Source organism: Lemur catta, chromosome 8 (genome assembly GCF_020740605.2).
Source record: "Lemur catta isolate mLemCat1 chromosome 8, mLemCat1.pri, whole genome shotgun sequence".
Taxonomy (NCBI): domain Eukaryota; kingdom Metazoa; phylum Chordata; class Mammalia; order Primates; family Lemuridae; genus Lemur; species Lemur catta.
In genome coordinates this window covers 80,611,525-80,636,710 of record NC_059135.1, presented here as the reverse complement: position 1 = coordinate 80,636,710, position 25,186 = coordinate 80,611,525, and the positions used below count along the sequence as shown (strand labels likewise).

The window sequence follows — 25,186 nt, the reverse complement described above, 5'->3', positions numbered from 1 at the left end:
CAGGAAGCTATGGAAGTGTGGGAATCCCAATGAAGATATTTATGATCTTAAAAGAGTGGTCATCAGTGGCTTTTCCAGCTGAAATGCATATGGTGATGCACCAAAAGTTCAGTAGTTTTCCTTCATTCTGTCCCTTCAGTACATGCTGGCAGCACTTATGCTGAGATGGTTGACTGGATCTATGAGCTACACTGATCATCCTTTATATCAAATGATTATCTAGCCACTCCCTTAATGTCTGCTCCAGAACATGCTTTTTCTTCTTTTTACAATATGGACAGGCAGAAAATTTTCTAAATCTTCAGTTTTGCTTAACAATTCCTTCAATTTATTTCTCTTCTTTCACATTTTAATATAAGCAGCAAGGAGAAAGCAGACCGGGCCTTCACCATTCTGCTTAGAAATCTCAGCCAAATATCAAGTTAATCACTTGTACGTTCTACCTTCCACAAAGCACTGGAACACAGTTCAGCAAAGTTCTTTATCACCTTATAACAAGGACCACATTTCCTCTAGTTTTCATTAACACATGCCTCATTGCCATCTGAGACCTCAACGGAAGCAGCTTTAATATCCATATTTCTGTCAATCATCTCTTCAAGGAAATCTGGGCTTTTTCTAACATGTGCCTCAAAACTCTGCCGCCCTCTCCCTATTACCCAGCTCCAGAGTCACCTCCACATTTTTAGGTATCTATTATAGAAGTAATCCACTCTGGTTCCAAAATCTATATGAGTTGGCCACAGCTGCCATAACAAAATGCTGCAGACTGGAAGGCTTAGGCAATTAAAATTTATTTTCTCACAGGCTAGAAGTCTGAGATCCAGGTTGGCAGATTTGGTTTCTTCTAAGGCCTATCTCCTTCCTTGGCTTGCAGAAACCTGCCTTCATACTATTAACGGGGTCATCTCTCTGTGCCTGCAATGTGTCTCATGCCTCTTTCTCGTTTTCTTCTTATCTCCCTTCTTATAAGGACACAAGTCAGATTGGATTAGGGCCCACCCAAAATAACCCCCATTGGCAATTCAATTATCTCTAAAGATCCTATCTCCAAATACAGTCTCATTATGAGGTACCGGGTATTAGGGCTTTAACATACCAATTTGAGGACAGGGAAGCACAATTCAGCCCATAATACGACTAAAAGAAAAATTTGCATGTATATATTATTTTCCTTTAAAATTTGATTTCTTTCTTTTGAAAAACTGAAGTCCAATTCAGCCAGTGTTTACTGTTCACTTGCCGTGTGCCACATGTAAAGAGATGATACCTTAGTTGAGACTAATGGGATAATAAGAGTTATCTAGAAACAATGTAGGATAGGCATTTGGGTTCAATGAGCTGTTTGAGCAAAGACATCCAGGTGTGGAATGGTGCTGTATTTATTCAGTGAGGCTTTGTATGTGCATGCCTGTGTCCCTGTTAACATGGTAGTAGTGGCAGGGGAGGCAGAGTAGCTACAAACATCTCTTTATTATTAGAGGGTGAAACATATTGTGGGTATTGCTGGGAAGTAATGCTGGGGAGGTAGGTCTACATTACAAAGAAACGTAAATTCAATATAAATGAAAGTCTAACCCTAGGGAGAAATCTTAGAAGGTAGGAAGGCATAGTCAACTTGCTTTTGACTTCAATTATTTTTCACAAAATTAATAATTTCTATAACATACAATGTAACAACATTACAAACATTGTCAAAATGCATATTAGATTTTTCAAAAATACGGTTTTAATATTACTCAATATATCTACTTAAATAAATGTTAAATCTCCCTCCAAATAAATGTGAAAAAAAAAAGCACTAGATTTTATTCTTTTTCCTAGGCTTCTGTTTGGAGTTTTCTTTTTCTTCCAGACATAGTAATAAGTGAAAATGACCATCAAGAGACAAAAATGAAAACTCTCAAAGAACAAATCTACTCCGTAAATTGAAATATACAATAATAAAACTTCTATGATGTAAAAACTGTCACCTTCACAGATCTGAATACTTTCCAGACATTCCAAATGTGTATAAGTTTTGTACAATTCAAATAGTTTTTCACTCAATGAAGAAAAGAAAAATGTACTACCAAGAAGACTAAAGCAAGCACTATATTATACCTCTTAAAGCAATTTCTGTTTCCTGTAAAGGCTTTTGGATGAAATAGTACATACAACTTTTCATTAAAGATACATAACAAGTACCAATTGAGATCTGTGGCTGAAACCCATGTTTCAAAAAATCCCCCCTTGTGAAAAGAAAGTTCCACCAGAAAGATATGCTGCAGTCTTAATATTCCCTTAGCTAGACTACTTTGTATTGCAATGATTATAGATACTTTATATTAAATTTTACTTACACTTACTTACAGTTGAGTACCGTATGATCTATAAATATCCCAGAGAAAACTAAGATAATTTTCCATATTCTAGAACTTTCAAATCTAAGAAACATGAAAACATGAAAATCTGTCTGAACCATCTCTCTATCAGTCACATTCCCTAACACTGGGCCTTTAAAAAATAGTGAAAAACAGCCCTCTTGAGTGCTTTAGTCTTCCTTGTTTTAAAACTATTTTCCCCTAGATCACACTTATTGTTTTTCTTCATTTAATCCATAGCAAGACATTCAAAAAGGAATCTACATTTTTCTCTACTTTCTCAGCTTTTAATTAAACAACTGTAGTTTGGTTTCTGTTTCTATAGGGCTTTCCAAAACGTCTTTCATAATGGCTACTTAGTTGTAAAATCCAATAAACCATTTATAATGCTTATCCTTTTTAAATTGTCTGGAGTTGATATTCTTTGACATTTTACTCCTTTGACTTGTAAGAAACCTACTCTTTGATAAATCTTTCCCAACTTATATTTTTTCTCATTTAATTTTGTTGATTCCTCTTTCACAGGGTATCAAAACATTGGTATGTCCAAACTTAATCCTCTAATCTTATTTCCATAAACTAACTCTTGTGTCACAGCATAAAATGTACCTAATAAACTAACCCCAAGATACCTCTTTAGTCTTCTCTTTTCCAGTTGTGCCACATAGCCTGTCTTCTATTCTCAATAACCTTCACCTTTTACTTTTAGATCTATTTGCCTTTGTGCTATTCCCTCTTTCCAAAAAGATTATCAACCATTCTCCTCTGTAAAATTACAAATTATTTTTTCCAAAATACTGTGAAAATGTATAGGCTTCATAAAGCCTTCCACTTGTCCACCAGGAATCGTTAATTGCTCTCTATTCAATTCTTTTCCCCACAGCACTTTGGTTGTATTTCTATTATAACAATTATCAGATGGTATTTTAAATTTTTCAAAAGCCATTCTTCTACCCAAAATGAATTTTTAGTTTTTCAAATATAAAACCATATTGGGATTATTACAGCATAAAGAGAGCAGTACAGCATAAGTTATAACCAGGGCATGGACTTTAGAATCAAAAAGGTGTTATCTGAGAGTGTCAGACATCCAACACTTCTTAGTACATGACCTTAGATAATAATAAAAATTATTATTAATATTATGTAATAGTCTAACTTTACACATAAAATGTGTGCAATGTTTAACACAGTGCTTGGCACAGATATTTGCTCAGTTAGTTTTAGCTGTTATTATTTCTCCTCTCAGATTTACACAGGGTATTACTTATCAGTAATTATCAATAAATATTTGGTAAATGAATTAACAAATGAGCAATAACAGAACATAATTCTTCTATGCTTCTTATATAGCTTAAGTGTTTGAGGAATGTAGTACAGTTCTCCCTCAATATCCATAGGGGATTGGTTCTAGAACCTCCCTTGGATACTAAAATCCTCAGTGCTCAAGTACCTAATATAAGATGGCATAGTATTTGCATATAACCTACACGCATCTTCCCATATACTTTAAATCATCTCTATGTTACTTATAATACCTAAAACAATGTAAATGCTATCTAAATAGTTGTTATGCTATATTATTTAGAGAATAATGGCAAGAAAAAGTCTGTATATGTTCAGTACAGACACAATTTTCTTTTTCGAATATTTTTGATCGGTGGTTGGTTGAATCCTTGAAGGTGGAAACTATGGATACAGAGGGCTAACTGTGTATTTATTACCCCTACTATCAGAATAGATTTTAGGGCACATAAAACCAAGTACACACAATATATCCATGAAGCCAAATGCAGATAGAGATAGAGACACAGGTATGCAAGAGTAGGTGTTTCCTCTAAATCCCTACAATTAACATATAATTCCTGGCTGGGTTTACCAGGGCAATTATCATTTTAAAATCTTATGAATCTGATCAGACTTAGTAAGAGTGAAAAGTGGACTGCTAACTATGGGCTTCCCATGAGAGATTTTTATTCTGGTAACGGGGGGGGGGGCATTCTCTGGACAGGCAGTCATTCTGAGACCTATTTGTGCGGAGAAGGCAAGGTGGGCTTTGCAATGCCGTATTTTGCCCAGAGACAGTGAGACAGGAGCAGGACAAATGAAGACTAGGAGCCAGAGCAGGTATTACTGTTATTCTAAAACTGAACTAAGGTGAGTATCTAGATCAATTTTTGGCCAGAGATAACACTGGATGTATTAGTCCTGAAATATCAGTGAACATTTTGTTCTCTCTACTCTTCCGTCCAGCCACAATGTCCAGGTTCAAGTCCTTGTCACCTTTCACTTGAAGTGTTGCCAAATCTTTTGATGGAAGGTGTCTGCAGCTGATCTTCACAGCTTTCTTCTACGTGCCAACAAACACCACCTTCAAAACCAAGCTCATCCAGCTCTAGCTTCTGCCTCAAATCTCTGCAACTCATTATGAACAAAATTGTAGCATTTGGGTAATAAAATATCTGAATTTAGATACAATTGTGCTTTAAAACTATTAGTCAGTACTCTAAGTCCCTCACCAGTATGGTTATTATTAGGTTCCAATCAGGGCTGCTGATTATGACATTAGGTATTAAGGAGGATGCCTGATATGATCCATCTCTAAAGCTCAAATGCACAATGGAGAAATAACTTCCATTGTGATGAATGCTGATAGTTACCCAAGGGTGATCTTTGAAATTTCTCAGAGGAAATATGAATTTACTTTGCATGGAAATTCAAAACACCACAAATCGAATCAAGAATAAATGACTTAAACTATTAAGAAAAAAGGTTTCGGAAATTTTTTAGCATGTACTTATTTCATCTGTAAAGAAAGGCAGTTCTCAGTAAAATTTTGGGAAACAAAATAATGTAGCACTTCATCAGCGATTGAAATGGAAAGTCAGTTACTAAATAAAAATCACCATTCTAAATATAGTATGCAGTAATATAGTCTTAAAACATCTGCTTCTGTACTTCTCTAATAAAAGCTACTATTCCAATAAATGTATTTTTATTAGACAGTTCTATGAGCTTTTTCATTGCCTCTGTTATATTTCTAGACACTCTAGCAGTCTGTGGTGCACACACTTGTCGGTGAGCGAAGCAAAGGTTACGTGTGTATGACACAGATGAGCCCTGAGATTAAGTATACACTGTGAAATGCATGTGGATGTTCATGATTTAAACCAATGAACTGTGGCCTGAAATGATGTCACACGAAGCGCAGCAGTAAGTGGAAGGTTAAACCTACTTGCATCTCGGCTCATTAAACGCAGTTAAAGTGCAAATCCCCTCATTCTGACAGTAGTGATCACAAGGGTTCTCTTTCTGGTCACAGCGCTGACTTTTAAACCCCACAGAGCATCTGCAGAATTTCAGTAAAATACAGCTAAATAAAGCGTCTGACTTTTTTTTTTTTTTTGCCAAATATGTTTCAAATTTATTTTACACAGAGATAGCAACATTTGAATAAAAAGCTTCCCAGGTATGCTCACTTCTCTCTCAAACACACTCATCACATGCTACTCTGACAAGGTGGGAAAGGGGATGTGGATGTGGATTTTATGTGCACATTATCCTTTTGGTCAAACAGTGATGAAACAAAACTCAAAAGAGTGACCACATAAGCTGAATGTCTTTATTTCAAGTTGTCTGCTCTGGATAATCAGATAACTGAGAGGGAGAAAATACCAAATTTCAGATTTTCTTGGGAGTACTAAGAATATCCAATACTTTTCCTAAGTGTTTAGAAACCCAGATTCAAGTTAATGTGTTCCAAAGGAGCCAGGATCTTAACAGGTTTACATAATACAACAGTCTAAGCCTGATATGAACATCAAATGGCATTATACATTTGGAAAGATATTACAAGTTCTCTTTTAAAAAAATGGCCATAAGTACCAAGGGATCCATAAAAGATGATTATATCTGGGCTTCACATATCTGAATAAGGTCAATGAAATTAGAACAATTTTCCCAGGCATTTCCAAGTTCAAAGGTCTATGAATGTCTGAAATGGTATGATGCTAAGAATTGAATGAGCTCTTACTCATGAAATCATTCAGTAATTGATGAAGGAGGAGGTTCTGTAGCACATGAGCTGATGAGGGACAACACTTGATCAGAGATGTCAATGACACACTCATTTCAAATATATTACCCCAAGAAAGACAAGCAATAGAACAGCGATTTCATGTACATACAAAGTCCTACTATAACATGCCCACAAAGTTATAAAATACTCACAGGCACACAGGTACATTTGTCTCAGGGTCCAGCTGGCACGTGCCACCATTGTAACAGTAGCCATCACATAACTGACAGCTAGAGGCAATCTTTCCATTAGTGCAGCTGCAACAACAAAGAAAAATAATTCCATTGTTGCTGGCATCGTTATTGTTGAAAGCTGATACAAACTCTCTGCAGATGAGGATACTCATAATGTAGGAATAATGGAGTGGCTGGCTGAAAGGAAGTTTTCGGAAAGACAGAATATTGCTGGTGGCAAAGTTTTTATTTTTTATCAGAAGGATGACATTACAATTTTCTTTTGGTAAGTTTCAAATTTTCAGCCCATTTACATAATATAAAATTTTAATATGGCTAGATATATATGTGAAAAAATATACTCTAATGTCTATCACTTACACTTCAAGGGGACATTAGCATTAGTATCTTGTTCCTTTTTCATGTAAGTAGGGTTTGGTGACATCTGTGTAAATTATAAACCACATGATCAAATACTCTGGGAAAAAATGCTTCAACTTTTCCTTCTAAAACGGAAAATCTGTTCCAAAGAAATGTTAGGAGTTTTAGACCCCACGTTGTGTAAGAAAGTGTAGAGTTATCCTGTAGTCATTTTTATCCAACTGTTTCTCCTTGATTATGTATTGTAATTAATGTCAAACTCTTTATGCTAACAGAAAATAAAATAAAAAAACATGGAGCCTTCATTGAAAAAATAAATACTAATGTTATAGGAACAATGTGCAATATGCCAACAAAGCAATGACATAGGCTTTCTTGAAAAACTTTCCAAAACAGTTTTAATTTGCAGGCACATTGCATGTTTGGAATAAGAACGAATACCCTGGCTACCGCTACACTGAAAAAATGAACATAACCATACTAGGAAAAATACAGAAATTTCTTACCATGTTATATTTTCAAATAAATAAATAAATAAATACACAATCAAACAATTAGATTGGACTGCAAAAACTGTTGGATGAATGGAGAAAAGTACGTGAACATTCTGAATTATCAAGGGGTCGACTCTGTGGGATGTGTGGTAGGATGAAATCAGAATTACAACAGGTCATGCTGGTGATTTTGATCATGTGATCATGTTAGTATTGGTGCTATGAAGCAATCAATGGTACAACGCAGCTGGACATAATCTTGACAAAGAAATCAGGCTGCAATATCATTGATTGATCATTCTGGTCCTCTCCATGATGGATATCTATTTCAGTGCATCCATCATAAGGTAATTCCTACTGATAGGTAAGATGCCTGAAAATAATTGCTTGGCAAGACAGTAGTGCCTTTATTCTGTGATTATTTATTTGACTTCATATGGGTTGTATGGGTGCTGCAAATGCACCAAAAAGGCTGGGTTTTAAAATCACATTTATTTGCAAAATGAACAGGAGCAGTGAGTTAATTATGTATAAGATCTGAAATTAAGATATATTTCAATGGAATAAGACATAGGTAAGGGAAGGGTGATGTAAAGTTTATAAGATTGAACAGATAATATCCCATTCCTTGTAACCAACATACGCATCCCAATATGGATGCAACGTGAGTCAATTAGCAATAGTGGTATTGGTGTCTGGTATGTTAAATGGATCTGAGGGACTTTTTCTTGCCTTCCATGCCCAGCCTCTTTGAAAATCCAAAGAGCGCAAAGTTATAGTTTCTTGCTCTAGCAAAGGGACAATGTCAAAGGAGAAAATTCACTCATTATAGATTAAAGGATTTTCTGCAGAAAAAGATAACTATATACCAAACCTCATCATCTAAAAAACAAAAAAATTCTAATTGATTGCTTTGAAACTTCTGCTTCCAACAGTTATACAAGATGTTGCCTCTTTTTCCTTCTAAAGGTTTTGTTTGAATCCTATGTTGAAGACAGAAATTTGTAGATACTTTAAATGTGACATACAAATTATCCAAATTATTATAATACATCAAAGAGTACAGATCATATCTTAATGTAGGTTTTCATAATAATTTCCTTTTAGAGAGGCATGCACAACACACACACACACACACACACACACACACACACACACACACATAGTTTGTGATATATGACATAACACTTTCCAAAAATTAATTACCAGTTATCCAGTACACACTAAGAATTCCCATGACAACTGACAATCAAAAGAATATTATTTAGGCTACTGAAGATTATGATCAAGTCTTTCTTCACCAATATTTACTTCAGAAGAAATAAAAAAATATGCAATTAGCTCTGTTTTCAAGATTATACTGACTGTACTTGATAAGGTACCTATTCTAGTTAACAGTTGACAAAATATACATTGTGGCTTGAGTTTTCCTGACTACAAAAAAAAAAAAAATTACTTTAACTTCGTTGCAATTTCATTTTAGTATCTGTTCTTTACCTATGAAACAGAAACTCCAACATCACTGTAAACTTCTTTTTAATGCTAAAATGAAAAGTATCATAGAAATGAAAACAAAATTTAATCTTCTAATATGTCTCAGGATACTCAAATAATTCTGTTTGTACTGTCATGTTCAAATGTTATATAGCCTTACTGATAAGTTAGGGATTACTATACTCCTATTTTTCAAGTTCCACTATCTACACATTGTTAGCCACTGTTACCCATCCATTCTTATATACACCTTTCCAAAAAGATCTTTAAAAAAAAAAGAACTATAATGTTGGACCTCAACAGCCTTCTCAGGTTATTAGGATCTGGTGTTTCTAGCTCGGAGAAGACAATTTTCCCTACAGAGGAAGCAGTATGGAGGGGCCCTTCCTTCTTTATATTATATAATGGGAACAGGGTGCATGTCTCCACATTAGCTCTTCTAAGGTAAGCTGGGTAGGAAACTTTGGCTCTCAGCCTCTCTTAGATGATAGCCCATCTAAGTGGGTAGGTGGAATGGAGCTGTAAGAAGACCCTGCTGCTCGCTCTGATATGAAACACAGGGCCTGAAGAAAAACACACGCCCGCTAATTGAAATAAATTCTGTCATGTTAAAGTTTCATCGCAAAGAACTGATGAGCTTAATGAGCAAACATGATTTTGATAGTTGATATGAAAGTGTGTTTTGCTTTTATGTACTTATCAGAGGCACATATTTATATATCCATCATATTTTCAGTTACCAGAGTAAAAAAATAATGTACTTTCAAATGACCCAATTTGTGGGGTTTCCGTAAATGTTATTCATAATGATAACACAAATCACATTTAGAGTAAATTCTAAAATGAGAGTAAATAAAAAAGAAAAAAAATGTTGATGCTGTCTGTAATAAAATTTTACTGGGCCTTGTTTGGCAGACCAACATAACTCATCTGGCTCCCTCGGTGAGCTCCCAGTGGAAGCTGTGACGTGGACACTTTATGACATGTTTTTCTGTCTCATATTCTTATTTATTATACTCCCAACCAAGGCTAGTGATAGAGTCTAGTCCTTCATAAGCCCTTCTTTAAAAGACCGTTAAAAGAAGTTTGGAGTGAGGATTGATCTCTGACCTCAGTGGCATAAACTTGTTTCATGATAGAAACTGGGTGGAATTGCCCTTTAGCCACGATGTTCTATTTTCCATTCACTTAATCGTGAAGTCAAAGGGCAAAAGGTAATGTAATGAAAGTCAAACTTGGACATTTTTGTTTAAGCTGCTTCCCAGAACACATTATTCCTTCTGTTTATTTTGGATCATAATGTTCAAAGACAGATTAAGAAAAAAAAGAGTAATGTTTAATTCCATTAGACAGGTTTTTTTGCTCCTCCTACAAAGGATCAATTTGCAACAGAAAAGCAAACCCACTCATTGTCAATAATAATGATGAAACAATTAAAAGCCTGAGCTTTTCTAATTGAATAATATTACATATAGTTTTTGAAAGCATGCTGCATTTCACTATTTCTTGCTTACTCTTAGGAATATTCTATATAGGGAATAATCTCACCATCTCCATGTATGATGGATTTTCATGTTTCCCAGATGTTTATAACAGGTGTTGAATAAATAGGATTAAATTACAATGAGCTAAACATCATCTCTAGCCATAAAAATATGCAATGATCACCATATAGAATTTTAGAATAAAAATAATTTACATCGTTTTCACAGTTTATTGCTTAACTGCTACATCTTTTGGGGTTCAAATGCTTTTATAAATTAAGCTGGTTGTTCACTTACTTGCAAAATATATCTTCACTGTCTTTATTTACAATGCATTGTCCCCCATGACACCTTCCACATTTGTCAACCTCACATTTGGGTCCTTCGTAGCGTGTTGGACAGACACATTCAACACCTCCATCATCCCCAATGGTACAAGACTCAGAATTCACACAATAGTGGTGGCACACATCTAGAAAGAATGCACAACAGAAAAATTAAATTATATCATAAGACGTTTTTCTTCAGTCATAATAAATGTTACTGTTTAATTTAACATTTAAAAATGGTCAATGAACAGGTAGATTAATCCACAAAAGCAGCTTATGTAAACTAGCATTCTCTACTAGTGCTATTGATTCCACTCTTTGCCTGAGTTAGGCATTGTTTCATCTGGGTAAGAGGGGAGAGGTTATGTTGATACAATGCTAACTGACAAACTCTTTTTGTTCTGAATTTTAAAGCTTAAGTCAACAAGTTTCCTTAGCTTTCCTTCCAATGAACAACATTAGTATACTCTGAAATGAGCATAAATGCTTAAGATTACTTTACATGTCATTTTTCATTGCTGCCTCGCACCTCTTTTCATTCAGAGAATAGTGTCATTTGTGCTGAGTAGAGGAATCCTACTTCTTCACCAGTCTCTGGTGCTGTGGAAAGAAACCGACCTCCCTATATATAGCAGAACACACCTAGGCGTTTTTCAGATGCCTGAGCCGGTGAGCAAACAGGAAGGTGTGCCTCTCCTGAAACTCCAAGAGGAAAGTGAATTGGGAAACTAGCTGATCTATCATGGTGGGAGGTGATAACAGAATTCTAGGCTATTATCCTCTTCCAAGGTGACAGACTAACCTTCTTATCAGTCAGAGAGAAAAATTCCCTGCTTGTTTTGAAAGACGCTTCTTACTGAGCATTACACAGAATTTTCTCAACTACAAAGGAGGATTTCCTCTAAATACTTCTGTATCTCTTGAACATGCATAATAAAACAAAGACCATTAATTAATATAATAACCACTCTAAATTTACAATTAGACATTCTGCTTTAGCCTTTTGAAAAGCAGACAGGCCTATATGTGTGTTTCTGTATGAATATATTATGACTTGTCACATTTAAAATAATGAAATCCATAACACAAATAATCTTGAGCAAAAAAACAAACAAACAAAAAAACTGATTAAATTGATCCCAGACTTTGTGTTTAGAACCTGCAACTTCCTCTTAGCTATCTAATTGTGAAGCAATGTTAAAATGAGATTAGCTGAGATAAAAATCACAATTTATAAACTTGAACCTGCTATATGACAATTATAGTGGGTGAGGAAAATTAAAACACAATTTATAATTCTCATGGTTGTATGTTTATCTAGCCCTTTATTAAATCAGACAGCAATTAAATTTATTGACAGGCTTGGTTCATATTTATGGAAATTTATTTCAAGCATTCGTATGCTTCCTGTTGCATTATGCCAAGTAGCTTCATTGAGCTTCAGTGTTTAAGCCTATTAATATGGGTTTTGGCTATATTTAGGAAAGCAGAACTTTCAAAAGGTGAGACACTTAGACACCTAAAAATTAAGAAAATGTTAATGTTAGTCCACCCATTATAGTTTCTGTAGTGGTTCTAGGATTGGCAAGTGATTGTACAGAACACAAATTCTGTTTTTTATTTATGAACAATGTCTCAACAGCCCATGTGATCATCTAGTATAGCCTCCTATTTGATGCAGAAATCTCTGAAGAACAATTTTTGTTAGACAGGTTGCTAGATTCCATACCTCTTATTGACAAAAAGCTTATTGACAACTGCTTTGAAATTTCATCTTTTGGTCTTGATTCAGCTGTCTGATGGGACATAGAAGTCTGCTGATGTATCTTTCGAAAATTTTCTAATATGTCATTATTCAGAGGTTGCCATGGTGGATAATTCATCAGAATCATCCAGGGAACTTATTTGCAGATGCAAATTTCAGAGCCTTTCCCTGCCGCCCACTCTGGATTATAATTCATAGGTCTTAAATGGGGCCCTGGTGGTTCCCATGGGAACTAGGGAATGTAAGAACTGATGATCTGGAGAGAGTTTTACTAGATGGCAAAGAGAGTACATTGTCTAGTAGTTGTAAATAGATCTGATTTGGCCAAAATAGCTTAATTTTTGACTAACATTAGGAACCCTAATTAAAATGTAATTTTTATTCTAAAAATTTGAACGACTTTGTTGTTATAACCACACCTTTGGGAAGATCTCAGAAACTAGAAAAAAATGGGTTAACATTCTAAAGATTGATGACTGCCAAGTATAACACTAGAGCAAAGTATAGTTTGCACTTAACCTAAAATGCTAAAGGGCAAAATTAAAAACTTATCTGCAATAAGCTAGTTATAAGTAATTTTGAGGCATAAATTAAATGTCTTAGACTAAGATTAAGAAGATGTGGGCATGTACACAACTCATTTGTAGTCAAGAAAATACAAATAAACACTTCAATGAAATGCTATTACACACCCACCAAACTGACAATAAAACAATAGAAGAAATTCATCCAATACTAGTGGAAGTGAATATTTGTTCAACCAATTTGAAAAACAGTTGGCAGTATCTACTAAATTTGAACATACACTTTACAACCTAGCATTTCCACTCTTAATATACACCCAAGAGGAAAGCATGCATGTGTGCACCAAAAACATATATATAACATGCGCAAAAATCTTTTTAGAAATAGCCAGAACTAAAAAACATCTAACTGTCCATCACAAGAAGAATGGATAAACTATGGTTCATTCATACAATAAAATGCACATATACATGTACAGACACAATGAAAACATTATAGTTACAGCAATAATATATAGATGAATTTCACAAAAATAATTTTGATAGAAAGAAGCCAGACACACAAAAATTATACTGGATTTTTTAAATCTATAGAAGGTTCAAAAGGCAGAACTAATCTCTGGTTTTGGAAGTCAAGAAGGAGTTATCTCTGGGGAGAAGAGAAGGGATAGTGATGAAGAGAACATTACGGAACATCTGAAGTTCTAGTAAGGTTTCCTTGACCTCACCATCATTCGTTTACACTGATGTATACACCTGATAATAATTTACTGAACTGTATTCTTGTGATTTTAAACTTTTCCGCATATATTTTACTCCAATGGAAAATGTTTTTTTTAACCCAAAGGCATATAAGCTACATTTGAATGTTTCAGAAATTCTAGTTAATTCTTCCAACTAGGCTAAACAGTTTTTCTCTTTATAGGTCCAACTTTCAAAAAGAATTTATGGTCCACTTTTTATGTTTTAAATGAAATTCTCCACTCTTTAACTCTTCCCATATTTTTTCCTAGCATGTCAGATGTACATTATTCAATGCAATTGATTGGCCTCATGGCATAAAAATGGAATCCAAAGACTGCAAAAGCAATGTTTGCTTACAATAAAATTGTGAAATAAGCAGATATTAGAATTTACACTTTAATAGATAATTCTAAATTGCATGCTGTTAAGCCATTCCACTTTTTCCCTCTAAAAAGTCAGAAATCATTTTAGGCTCTGAAGTCTTTCTCTCTAAATATTCAAATGAAGACATTTCATTTTCCCCCAGTTTCCATTCTTCACACTATGCTGAGTTGAAGTTCAGGGGCAAAGAGTTGCTCACTACCCTCCAGCCCTGGCAGAGATGCTTCTCATTGCCTCTCTATGAAAATCTATCTCCTTTTATTTGGCATAAGATCTGAAGCATGTGGAAGCTGCTGACTTATGCGTTTGTCTGGGTTTTATTCAGCACCTCTATTAGGATTCTAGGGTATATTCTTTGATTGCGTATATAATATTTTTCTCCCTTTCCCTTGACCACCTCCCTTCCTCCCTCATTTCTTTCTTTCTTTCTGTCTTAAATGCTTCCCTATTTACTCATTTCCAACTCCAAGATTCCTAAACACAGGAGAAAGCAGATCTTATTTAATAAGGGACGTTAGCCTCTGACATTTAAACTAACACACAAGCCTTGGGTACTTGTAAATTATAAAGTAAAATAATCCCTTCAAGTGTTCTACATTATTTCAAGCATTATCAGGATGCAAGTCCAGGAGAGTTCAAAAGATTTGATGGTGCTATTTCTAAATTGGGTGATTCAACCAAAGTCCATGTTCTCTGCAATTATCTCAGTATCATGACTGCAATGCTTAATAAGTCATAGGAGTGCCACCTTAATTTCTCTCTCATTCTCTTCACAGCATTAATCCACTTTAAATTGCAAGCATCTATGTAAACTTGTATAAACATACGCTGTATTTTCATCAGTGTCACCTCTCTATATGCTCTCAAATAATTGCTAAACACTCATATTTAAATTCTAAGTATCAATTCAGCTATTTATCTAATAAAAGGAATACTTCATTAGCAGTTTCCAGCCCAGCAGAAATTGATTTACTAATTTAGCAAAATATGAAGAAGAATAGTATATGAGAAGGCTCCTTCAGTATGCAATCGTTCACTTTGGTTCCAAGTGTTCTGCTCCTGACCTAATAAGCTCTGACAGGGACAGAAAAGCTTCATAGTCACTAGAGAAACACTTTTTTAAAATCCCACAGCACTGAAAATTAATTATTCCACAGAGGTTACCACTCTAAGCATTAAAAACGCTTTAAACTCATTATAAAAGTAGTCTTTATGAAATATAGTTACATATCTTCTTAAAATGCATCAATATTTTATTAATTACTCATTTTCTCACATTATTTTGATTAACTTACCTTTGAGGAGGAAGTTTTACAGTCTTCTGATCTTTTTCATACTTCACCTTTGCTAAGTTTAATGTTACTGAATATGAAGCAGTAGACAAGTCTAAATAAAAACTTAATAATTCCTTCAAAAATAAAGAGGCATAGGGATGTTGGTGGTTGGTTAGCACTGAGATATGCAACAAAGGGATTATTTTTATTTTCTCACACAGATACACTTCCACCCACCTCACGTCTCCTTCTCACACAGAAACAAATCTTTATTTTTTCAAATTTTAAATTTAGCTTAATAGTTATTGGCACAAAAAGAAAGTTTTTAAAAGGTGGAAGATTAAAAAAAGATGGTTTAGAGGGAAAATACAGATGAAAAAAATTTTGCTGGAGGGGTTGGAATAGGGAAGAGATTAGAGCTAGAAGAGAATGATTAAAGATGGAAGGTAGAAGAGTCTAGGAAGATCGGTAAGTGTTCAGCAGGAAAGTCTGAATTTATAGAAAGCAAAGCTGAGAGAACTGTACTGTCAATCTCCTTTTGAACAACATGAGTAATTTGACTATGAAGATAAAATGGAAATGATGGATTCATAATTGATGATTTTCTGAGGATATGCACATGTCTTCTTACATACTAGAAACTAAAGAAAGGGCCCAGAAATACGAGACAAGACACTTGTTCTCAGAGAGCTGACAACCCAATTGCAAGAAGAAAAAAAGGAACTACAATTGATCTGAATGGTTGCAGTGGCAAAAGCCTATACATATCATTACCAAAAGTATAGTCTTTCTTCCTATGGAACATTCCATCTTATAAGTTTTGAACATTTTATTGACCTGAGTGGTATAACAATTGAGACGTTCTGTATATGATAAGAAGGAGTTTAAAATGAAATGTAATTAATCTGTGCTAAAAAAGTAGAGATAACCATGAAATTATATAACACTTTATGTTCACAATATAAAAATTGTTATAACCTCTGTAGAGTAATTACATTAAGAACCACCTAGTAACAGCAAACACAATAATGTAATCCAAAGCATAATTATGAATATATAATTACTGAACATTCATATGATAATTAGGTAGGTAATAGCTGAAGAATAAGTGAATGGCTATTTTCTGCAGCAGAAATAAAGTAATTTTCAAGGAAGATCATTATTGAATACTATCTATTTCTTTTTCTTTCTGTCTCAATATTTTCTTTTCATGCAACCAGAAATACAAGAAAATACTTATTCTTTTAATCTTTTTACAGTAAAAGACTACATGAAAATAGGTATATATATGGGTATATACACAGGTTTACGAATATTAATAGGCAGCCAGATATCTACAAAATCTCTAACTTCATTTAACTTCTTTCCTCAATATTTCCTTCTATTGAAAAGTAATTGCCAAGATTATTTACCTATTAATTCATATTTGCAACTTGGCTATTGACATTGTAATAGTGAAGTATGAAATTTAAAGAGAAGAAAATCAAACTAAAATAATATCAGCTAAACCGGGGATGAAGCTACTCAGTAAGAATAATGGGGAACTTGGAGAGGCTTTACTCAGTAACACAGACCAGCTATACAGAGGAAACTAATTACATATGAACTATACATTCATATAATGTAATTATATGAATATATACTAATTGTTCTACTTCATTGAATTTTGATCTGGCCTTTAAAATGTAAATTCTATGAATTGGCTTTAAGATTCATAATTTAAGTGAGTATTTGATAATTCAGGACTGCACATTCACACCCACGCATACACCAACAATAAATTAAAAGTGGGATGGAATTACTTTCACAAAGACTAGGTAAATTCCACAGTGCATATCCCCAGGTATTCTATAACCAAGGAGTCAGTTTCAGTACAATTCACATGCCACCTTCACTGTTATTTAATTGTGTCTCAGGAGCAGTAGGTTTGATGAATTCTGCTGGAATTCTCCCTGCACAGTGGTTTAAAGCTGCTGCTTCCATGCATGTATGAAATGTGCAAGAATTTCCAGGATAGCCAACAATGGTATTTTATAAACTTTTGATGAACACTTATACCAGGATAAGATAATAAGAAAAAGGGAAAAAAATGGCCAGAATATGAGGGACTTGGAGGCAAAGTCTAGTCCTTTCTTAGGCTAACAATATGACCTCGCCTTGATTAATTTCTCCAGGATACCTTTTGGTCATCTTTGAACTGAAACAGTTATATTAAATCATGCCTAAGATTACATCCTGATTCCTTCCTCATCCATCAATCCCTAATCGTGTCTTTTATGTCGTCATGGCCAACTAGAGCCTGTTTTGAGTAAAATGATGGAAATGATGATAATAAACACTCATTTTTAGGTATCTTCTACATGCTAGGCACATGTGTTTGCTACAGTCACATGCCTTAGATGGTATTATCCTCTTTTTATAGGTAAATAAACTATAGGCACAGAGGCACAGAGAGGTTAAGCAACTTGTCAAAGATCCCACATAAACAGTGGGAGAACAGAACTTCAAACCCAAATAAGCCTAACTCTGCAGAATAAACTCTTATTTTTCTTATTCAATAACTCATACATTTGCTCAGAAAAAAAAAAAACCTACAAAGTAATATTGAATACCTCTGCTGTTTTCTTTACTTCATGTGTACTTCACACTGAAAATGCCCCATCTCTATGGATATCTCAGGGCCTGTCCACCAGTGAGAATGTTAAAGGACCTTGAGAAGCAAAAGCAGCACTCCCAAGAAACTTCTGCATGACACCCCCCCCCCCTAATACCAGAGCTCAGGGACACAAGCCTGCACTTCTTGAATCTGAGCCAAAGGTTCACATGCCATGTGTCATTTTCAGCCTTTCATCCTAGCCCAATTGGGATATTTGTCTCTCTCTTCATTGATAATTGATTCACAGCCTGGATTCTCATCCTAGACGGAAATATTTATTCATTAATGTGATCTATTTATTATCAGGCATGATCAACTCTGGGTCACTCCAGACAAGTAAAAAATCAAAATAACAGCCAAGAAATCACAAAAAGTAAGACATGCCTGCAGTGTTAGCATCTACTTACATCTAATTTAGGATGAGAACATTTGGATGGTTTTCTGGAAATGTGCTGAGATTCTTAAATATGTTAATAAGAGTGATTGTGGCCTTTCCTTCCCTCGATATACATAACATTGGGTGAGAGTCAGTTTTTCATCTGACATGGTTTAGGAGGCAAAAGACATAAAATAACTTGTATAAATTTGCTTAAAATTTTATGATTGTTGTCTTTAAAGGATTAAATCCAGAAATAGAAAAACAAATTTAAGGTAATATTAGAATTTATTCTTTTTTACATTCTTCAGATGTTTTATATAGCCTAAGATATTTTAATAATTAAACTTCGTGTATAGTCCTAAATATATCCTCTAATTTCAGAGCTGAGCTTATTAAAGTAGGCAAACACTGAATCCAGGTATGTCATTTAAATATTCACTAGGGAAAAATGTATGCAAAACTCTGATTAGAGTTGATAAATTTCATCAGGAAGGCATGGCTAAGAAAATTAGCGTTTTCTGATTTACTACTAAAATAGTAATATATCTGAAATATTTCTATAGAAAAGACTAAAACAATTTAAAGAATAAGATTCCCTGAGCAAACATGGACATCTCTGAGTGTCCAGGGAGAAGGAAAATCTAAAACTCAGAAAGTCAAATTATCAAAAATTTGATTTGAGTGAGTGACATATGGGGTGAGATTTTAAAAATGCCAGCATTTAAATTTTTGACAGATTGCTATTGCAAATGCACATTAACAATGATGACATCAATAATTTTTAAAAGTCAAAAATTAACTCGTACAACTATCATGACAATGTTTTTTAATCAAAGAAATCTATATAAGCGACTCATAATTTTTATTTATAAACATTTTTTGGGGTTGAGTAATTCTCTATTTTTAAAGCAGTCTAGTTATAAAAGGTTTTAGCAAGTAACTATTTATGAAGCGGTAAAGAGTCATTTGAGACTTGTGAGCAAGCTGAGTTGCAAATAACAGCTAAATATGGTTTATCAGATGAGGCTAACTGAAACCCAAATAAGTGAATAAGCATATGACGGCTTAAAAAGAATGAGAATGAAGTATGTAAATATAGCCATTACCTCTGCAGCTATAAAGAAGCCCTTTGCTATTTTTAGCCCCCCATTTCTCTATTGGGCCACTGAGTATGTATTAAAGTTCAATTAATTTCAGCCTAATAAAATTTATTAGCGTTGAGTATGCTAATATTGCTCATGCCCCCAGAGTGCTTAAACTCTGATAGAATCCTCAAGACTAACATAGTTGGAAAAAAATCAAGATCAATAGAACATCTTAGTTAATCAATATATGGAAATTAAAAAAAAATAATTTAGAACATAAAGTAATAACTCATTTTTAGAAAACTGGAAAGGATTTCATGGAGAAATGGGAGGTGGAGAAAGCTGGATAGGAGGTAATCATAGAAAAGATTATATCTCATCATCTCAGATGGAAGTGTCAGGAAGAAAGTTATTTTCACCATGTTGTAGCCTAACTGGAGGGCAGAGAACATCTCACCTCAGCATAGTGGGAGAATATGAACCCATCCTATACACACCCATATAGCTCCTGTGGGCCTCATTTTTTATTTCTTCCCTCCCTCCCTCTTTTCCTTCCTTCCTTTCTTTCTTCCTCTTTCTTTCTTTTCTTTCTTTTCCTTCTTTCTTTCTTTCTTTCTTTCTTTCTTTCTTTCTTTCTTTCTTTCTTTCTTTCTTTCTTTCTTTCTTTCTTTCTTTCTTTCTTTCTTTCTTTCTCTCTTTCTCTCTTTCTCTTATATCCTTCCATTCTTACTTTCTTCCTTCTTTCAAGCTACCCACTTCAAAGCTAAATGCTGAAGTAACATGACTTTTGGTATGCTTACATATACTTTCCTTCTAGTCTTCCTTCAATATATTACCTTGCAAACAGAAAACATGAGTAGATAGATAGATGGAGGTATCTTTTTTTAGTTGTCTCTTTCTATACTTATCAACATAAAATATTGTATCTATCTATTTATCTATGTATTTATAGAGAGAAACAGAGAGAGAGGTTCCTACACTGGTGTGATAGCAAGAAGAAAAATATCAGATTATGTAGAAGTGATTACTATTTAATCAGAGTTCACTAAAATATTGAGAGTCACCTGGAAAAAGTCACCAGGCAGAGTAATATATAGCAAACTAAAAAAGATCCCCTGGTTAAATGTGTGATTTCTTTAGGTCAGATGTGTCAGATTATTGATACATAACAATCAGGTTCCCACTTTACTAAGACTTTCATAACAATTCAAAGGTTACAGAAAATAACTTTATTATTCGTTAGTAGTATTTAACCTTTAACCATTAGAAGTATGCATTGAGTTTCTTAATCAATCAATCAATAATTAACTAATTATTGATTGATTAATCAATCAATAAAATAACATAATCTAAGATACTTTTTATTTACAAAGATTATTCTTTGAAAACATACTTGTACATTGTTTCATTCTTTAGGAGATGAAATTCAGTCATTTCTCTTTTATAAATATAGTGTAAAAAAGATATTGTAGCAAGAAACTACATGATATAGTAACTATTATAATTTGTTTTTGTTTCCAAAGCCTCTGAGCCTTCTCTCCATTCACATAGTACTTAGTTTCTTAATTTACCCTTCTTTATTTTTCATCATCTCTATTCTCACCACCTGACATATAACATGTTTGCATATTCTTTATAAATAATACTGCAAAATAAGAGCAGTTTTCTGTCTTACTCATGACTAAATCCCAAGCCTCAGTGGCTGGTGCATATTAAATGACCTATTAATATTTGTTGAATTAATGAATAAGCACTGCGCCTTGAAAAGCAGGGCACTTCAGAAGGCAGAGAACAAATCACACTGCTGATATTTTAGTTTTAAAAACCCAAAGCTAGTTATAAATTTATATAAATATTAGATCAGCCAAGGCTGGTTTGTCTGAAACTAAAGTTTGCCAGAATATGTACATGTGTGTTTAGATGGAAAGAGAAAAGAGGGAGATGGGAGAGGAAAATCAGATGGGAAGCAAAGGCAGATGTCACCAAGTGCCAATAAGAGAGCCCTCGGATACATAGTACCTGCATAAAACAGACGCTCAGATGCTGAATCAATGAACAAACTATTAGCCACTCTAGCCATTGCACATAAATGAAAAGTGACCCACCAAATTCCCAGAAATGTGACATTTCACAAAATTAGACTAAACTTGTCAGCTTCTAATAGTGATCATTGTGATCATCACCTAACCTATTCTTGGTAGTAAACCTATTCAAGGAACTATGTTCATCAATGGTCTGATTTACTTGCTTTCAATGACTCAGTACAGAATTTCATTCTAAATTCATGGACCATTTTAAAAATTTCAAAACAAAGCATCTCATACCATATTTACAAATGCTATAAAAATAATAAATTTATTTTCTTCATCCAAATTATGTAGTACTTAAATATACATGACCGATATATATCATTCATTATAGTCACTGGCAACATAGTGAGACTCCTTCTCTTAAAAAATTAAAATTAAAAAACAATAAATAATGGCATTTATGTTTATAATTTACAAAGAGTTTTTCGTACAGGTTATCTCACTTTAGCTTACAATTTTAAGAAGGAGATATGAACTATTTTTTTTACAAATAATATAACTGAATTTCATCTGTGATGATGAAAACAATAATTTGAAAACCCAAAGTTGTACAATACTATTTGTTAGTCTACACATTTTTACTTTAGATAGCTTTATATGATTCATAAGGAATATTTTTAATTCTGTATTATCACCTCTAAAACCTAGTATTTTTTCAACACATCTGGATTCTAGTTGGACAGATTCCAGAAAGTGAACTCAGAGTGTATATCCAACAAAGTTCCAAAAATCCACTGATATAATATTAAAAACATTTCATATATTTTTTTCTATGTGTGTGGCATAGACAAGGAATTAGACCAAATGAATGAAAACCTCAAAAGGATCAGAACTGTATGCTACCTTCGAATGTAAGGAGGATTAAAATCTGGAATTAAAAAATTCTAGGTAAATTCCATTTCTTCATGGTTCAAAGGTACCATGGAAGTGATTTTTAGTTCTTGGCCTTAGATGATAATCAACTAGCCAGTTAAATAATGTGTTATTCATTGCATGGTCCTAACTACACCAATTTGTTTGTTTCTGCCCCTAAGCTGATTCATTTCTATCAATAGATTTTCAAGGAAAGCTGGCCCTCAGATCATCATCATAAATTTTCTAAGTTCTCCAAACTAATAGATACAGTATAAAGTATTTCATCAAATTGAAAATTAGATCATATGATTACCATGAATTTAATCATGGATCTTCAAGTGATATTGAAGATAAAAACAATTTCAAATTTCACCCCTTAAACTTTGGACTAATTTTCTGGAACTATTCCAAACCAAGTGACTTTTTATTGTCAGGTGTTTCATACTTCAGATGTATCTGACTCTAGGAGGCAACCCTCAACACATTGGCTTTTCTCCAATAGTTCTTTTTCATATAACTGAACATCTGTATTGTGAAAAAGTTATTGGTTATCTCTGGCATTCTCTTTTTATTTAACATTGCTCTTTTAACTGTTACTTTATTTGTTGGAATACTTAGTGGATTTTAAAGTATTATAAGTTAATTTAAATCAGTTATATGACACATATTTTTGCATTCATGAGAATGAAATTGAATGCACTATTTCATAGAGTTGCTATTTCTGATTTTTTTTTATTTAATAGGTTACATAGGGTAAATTATAAATCTCCCCTCCTTTCTCTGGTCTTTGGTAGCCTTGGATTTAGCAGCTACGAATTTAAAATTTGGGGATTTTTTTGTTACCTTGATAGTTGATGATGACATACTGACTCAATCTCTCTTGCCATTCTTATCAATAATCAGGATAAACACCAAATATTTCCAGCAGTACAAAAGAGTTTCTACCTTTTGCATAAAATAGACTAATAATACCAGCTTGTAGTGATGAAATCTTTAATAGTTAAACATAGAGATTGTCATATTGACTATAAAATAGCAATTGTATTTTTTCTTTTTAAAGCATTTAAAGATTTCTGACTCATAGCATTTTTTAAAGCAAGTCAGCAGACATTCCAAATCTGACAAACAGTACTGTTTTTAAAAATTACTTTTAAATTTACATTTGAGTTTTTTAAAAGGATGTTAGCAGAGGTGTTTAACTAGAAACAGTTTGCCTAGCAGGGTGTAAACAGGATCTTTCTACTTTGCTCACATGCATTCAGATACCTAAATTCCAGGCATTGAGTTCACTTGCAAGATTGATTAGGTATGCAAAACACCATGGTCCATTTTACATTCTAGTAGGGTCAATAGTCAAGAAAATGAATGATACGAATATAAAGTGAAAAATGCCAAAGAGAAGTGCTGAGATACTACAGCAAAGGAAAGTTAGAGAGACAGAATGGAAGGATTAGAGAGGTTTAGCAGACATGGAGGATCTCAAGAGTCAAGAAAAAGAGGCATTAATGATTATCCAAAAGAGCGGATATACTTTGGAGGCAATAAACAGGTTCTCAAGGTTAAAAGAAAGGTTATACGAAAGAAATGTGCTGCGTCACATTCCAGGCAAGAGATGACAAAAACTTAAATGTAAGTACTATTTACCTTCTCATCAAGAGAAAAAGAATTGGGAAACACTCAATAGAGAAAGTTCCAAAATGCTTTGCCACTCTAGGTGCAAATGTTCTAAAGACTCTTAAATATTTGAATACTGAGGAAAGGGTTATTCCTCATCAGTTAATTTTGCTTTCCAAATTGCAATTCTTTCTCAAGGCTCTAGGCTCGGTTCCAGTTGACCTTCATTACTACGAGGAGCAACTGAAAGTTTTCTTCTCTTTTTCTGGTAATTTTTTAAAGAAGTCCTTTGGTTTCTTATACCTGGGTTTGCCATAGGCTTAATCTGTTTGAGATTAAAATTCCTATTAGTGCCTCTTTTCCATGAAGGAGAAGCTTGAATTATCAAGCTGAGCCAGTGTGTCACCTGAGCTTTTAGTATTTTCATAGCGAGTCTATAAAAGATGCAACAGGGCAGGCAGGATATTAAATGGCAGGAAAATATATTAGGAGAAGGCTAGTTTCAGAGTCAGATCCACAAAGCTAAAAAATTGTGGTTCCTGGGCTCTCTAACCTGGAAGATTAGGGCAAACTGCTTAATCTCATTTTTTGGCACTTGCAAAGTTAGACAAATAATACTAATCTTAAAGGGCTGTGTGAGGATTTGTTGAAATGCTACATATTCATGTATTAGGTAAAATAATGTATCATATTTATAGCACATATCTCTGTGATCGGTACATTGTAAATGTTCAGTAAATGTGATTTCCCTTGCTGCCCTCACCTAGGAAATTCAAATAAAAAAAGAAAAGGTAATTTCAAAAGGTTTTCCTTTCTAGGACTTTGCACATGCTGTTCTTCCCTCACTGTTTCCCCCTTTTGTATGATTAGCTTCTCTTTTTTCTGGTCTCAGCTTAGTTATTACTTCCTTAAAGAAATCTTCCTTTTATGGTGAACTTTATGTTCTTTCTGGGGGTTCTGGAAGTCTCTGTGTTTCATTAAACTGCCCTGTAATAACTTGTTTTCTTTTCTGAATGGTACATT

General features: G+C 33.9%; 1 protein-coding gene across 1 annotated transcript in view; it reads right to left on the bottom strand.

Moving 5' to 3' along the window:
* The window catches only part of LRP1B (LDL receptor related protein 1B), a 1,757,623-nt gene that overhangs the window by 35,805 nt on the left and 1,696,632 nt on the right, over positions 1–25,186 (bottom strand). Inside the window, exons 85-86 of the mRNA XM_045559136.1 lie at positions 10,765–10,939; positions 6,594–6,698 (exon numbers count right to left, since the gene is read on the bottom strand). Of these exons, the coding sequence (XP_045415092.1) occupies positions 6,594–6,698; positions 10,765–10,939 (280 nt within the window). The remainder of the gene's footprint in view (positions 1–6,593; positions 6,699–10,764; positions 10,940–25,186) is intronic.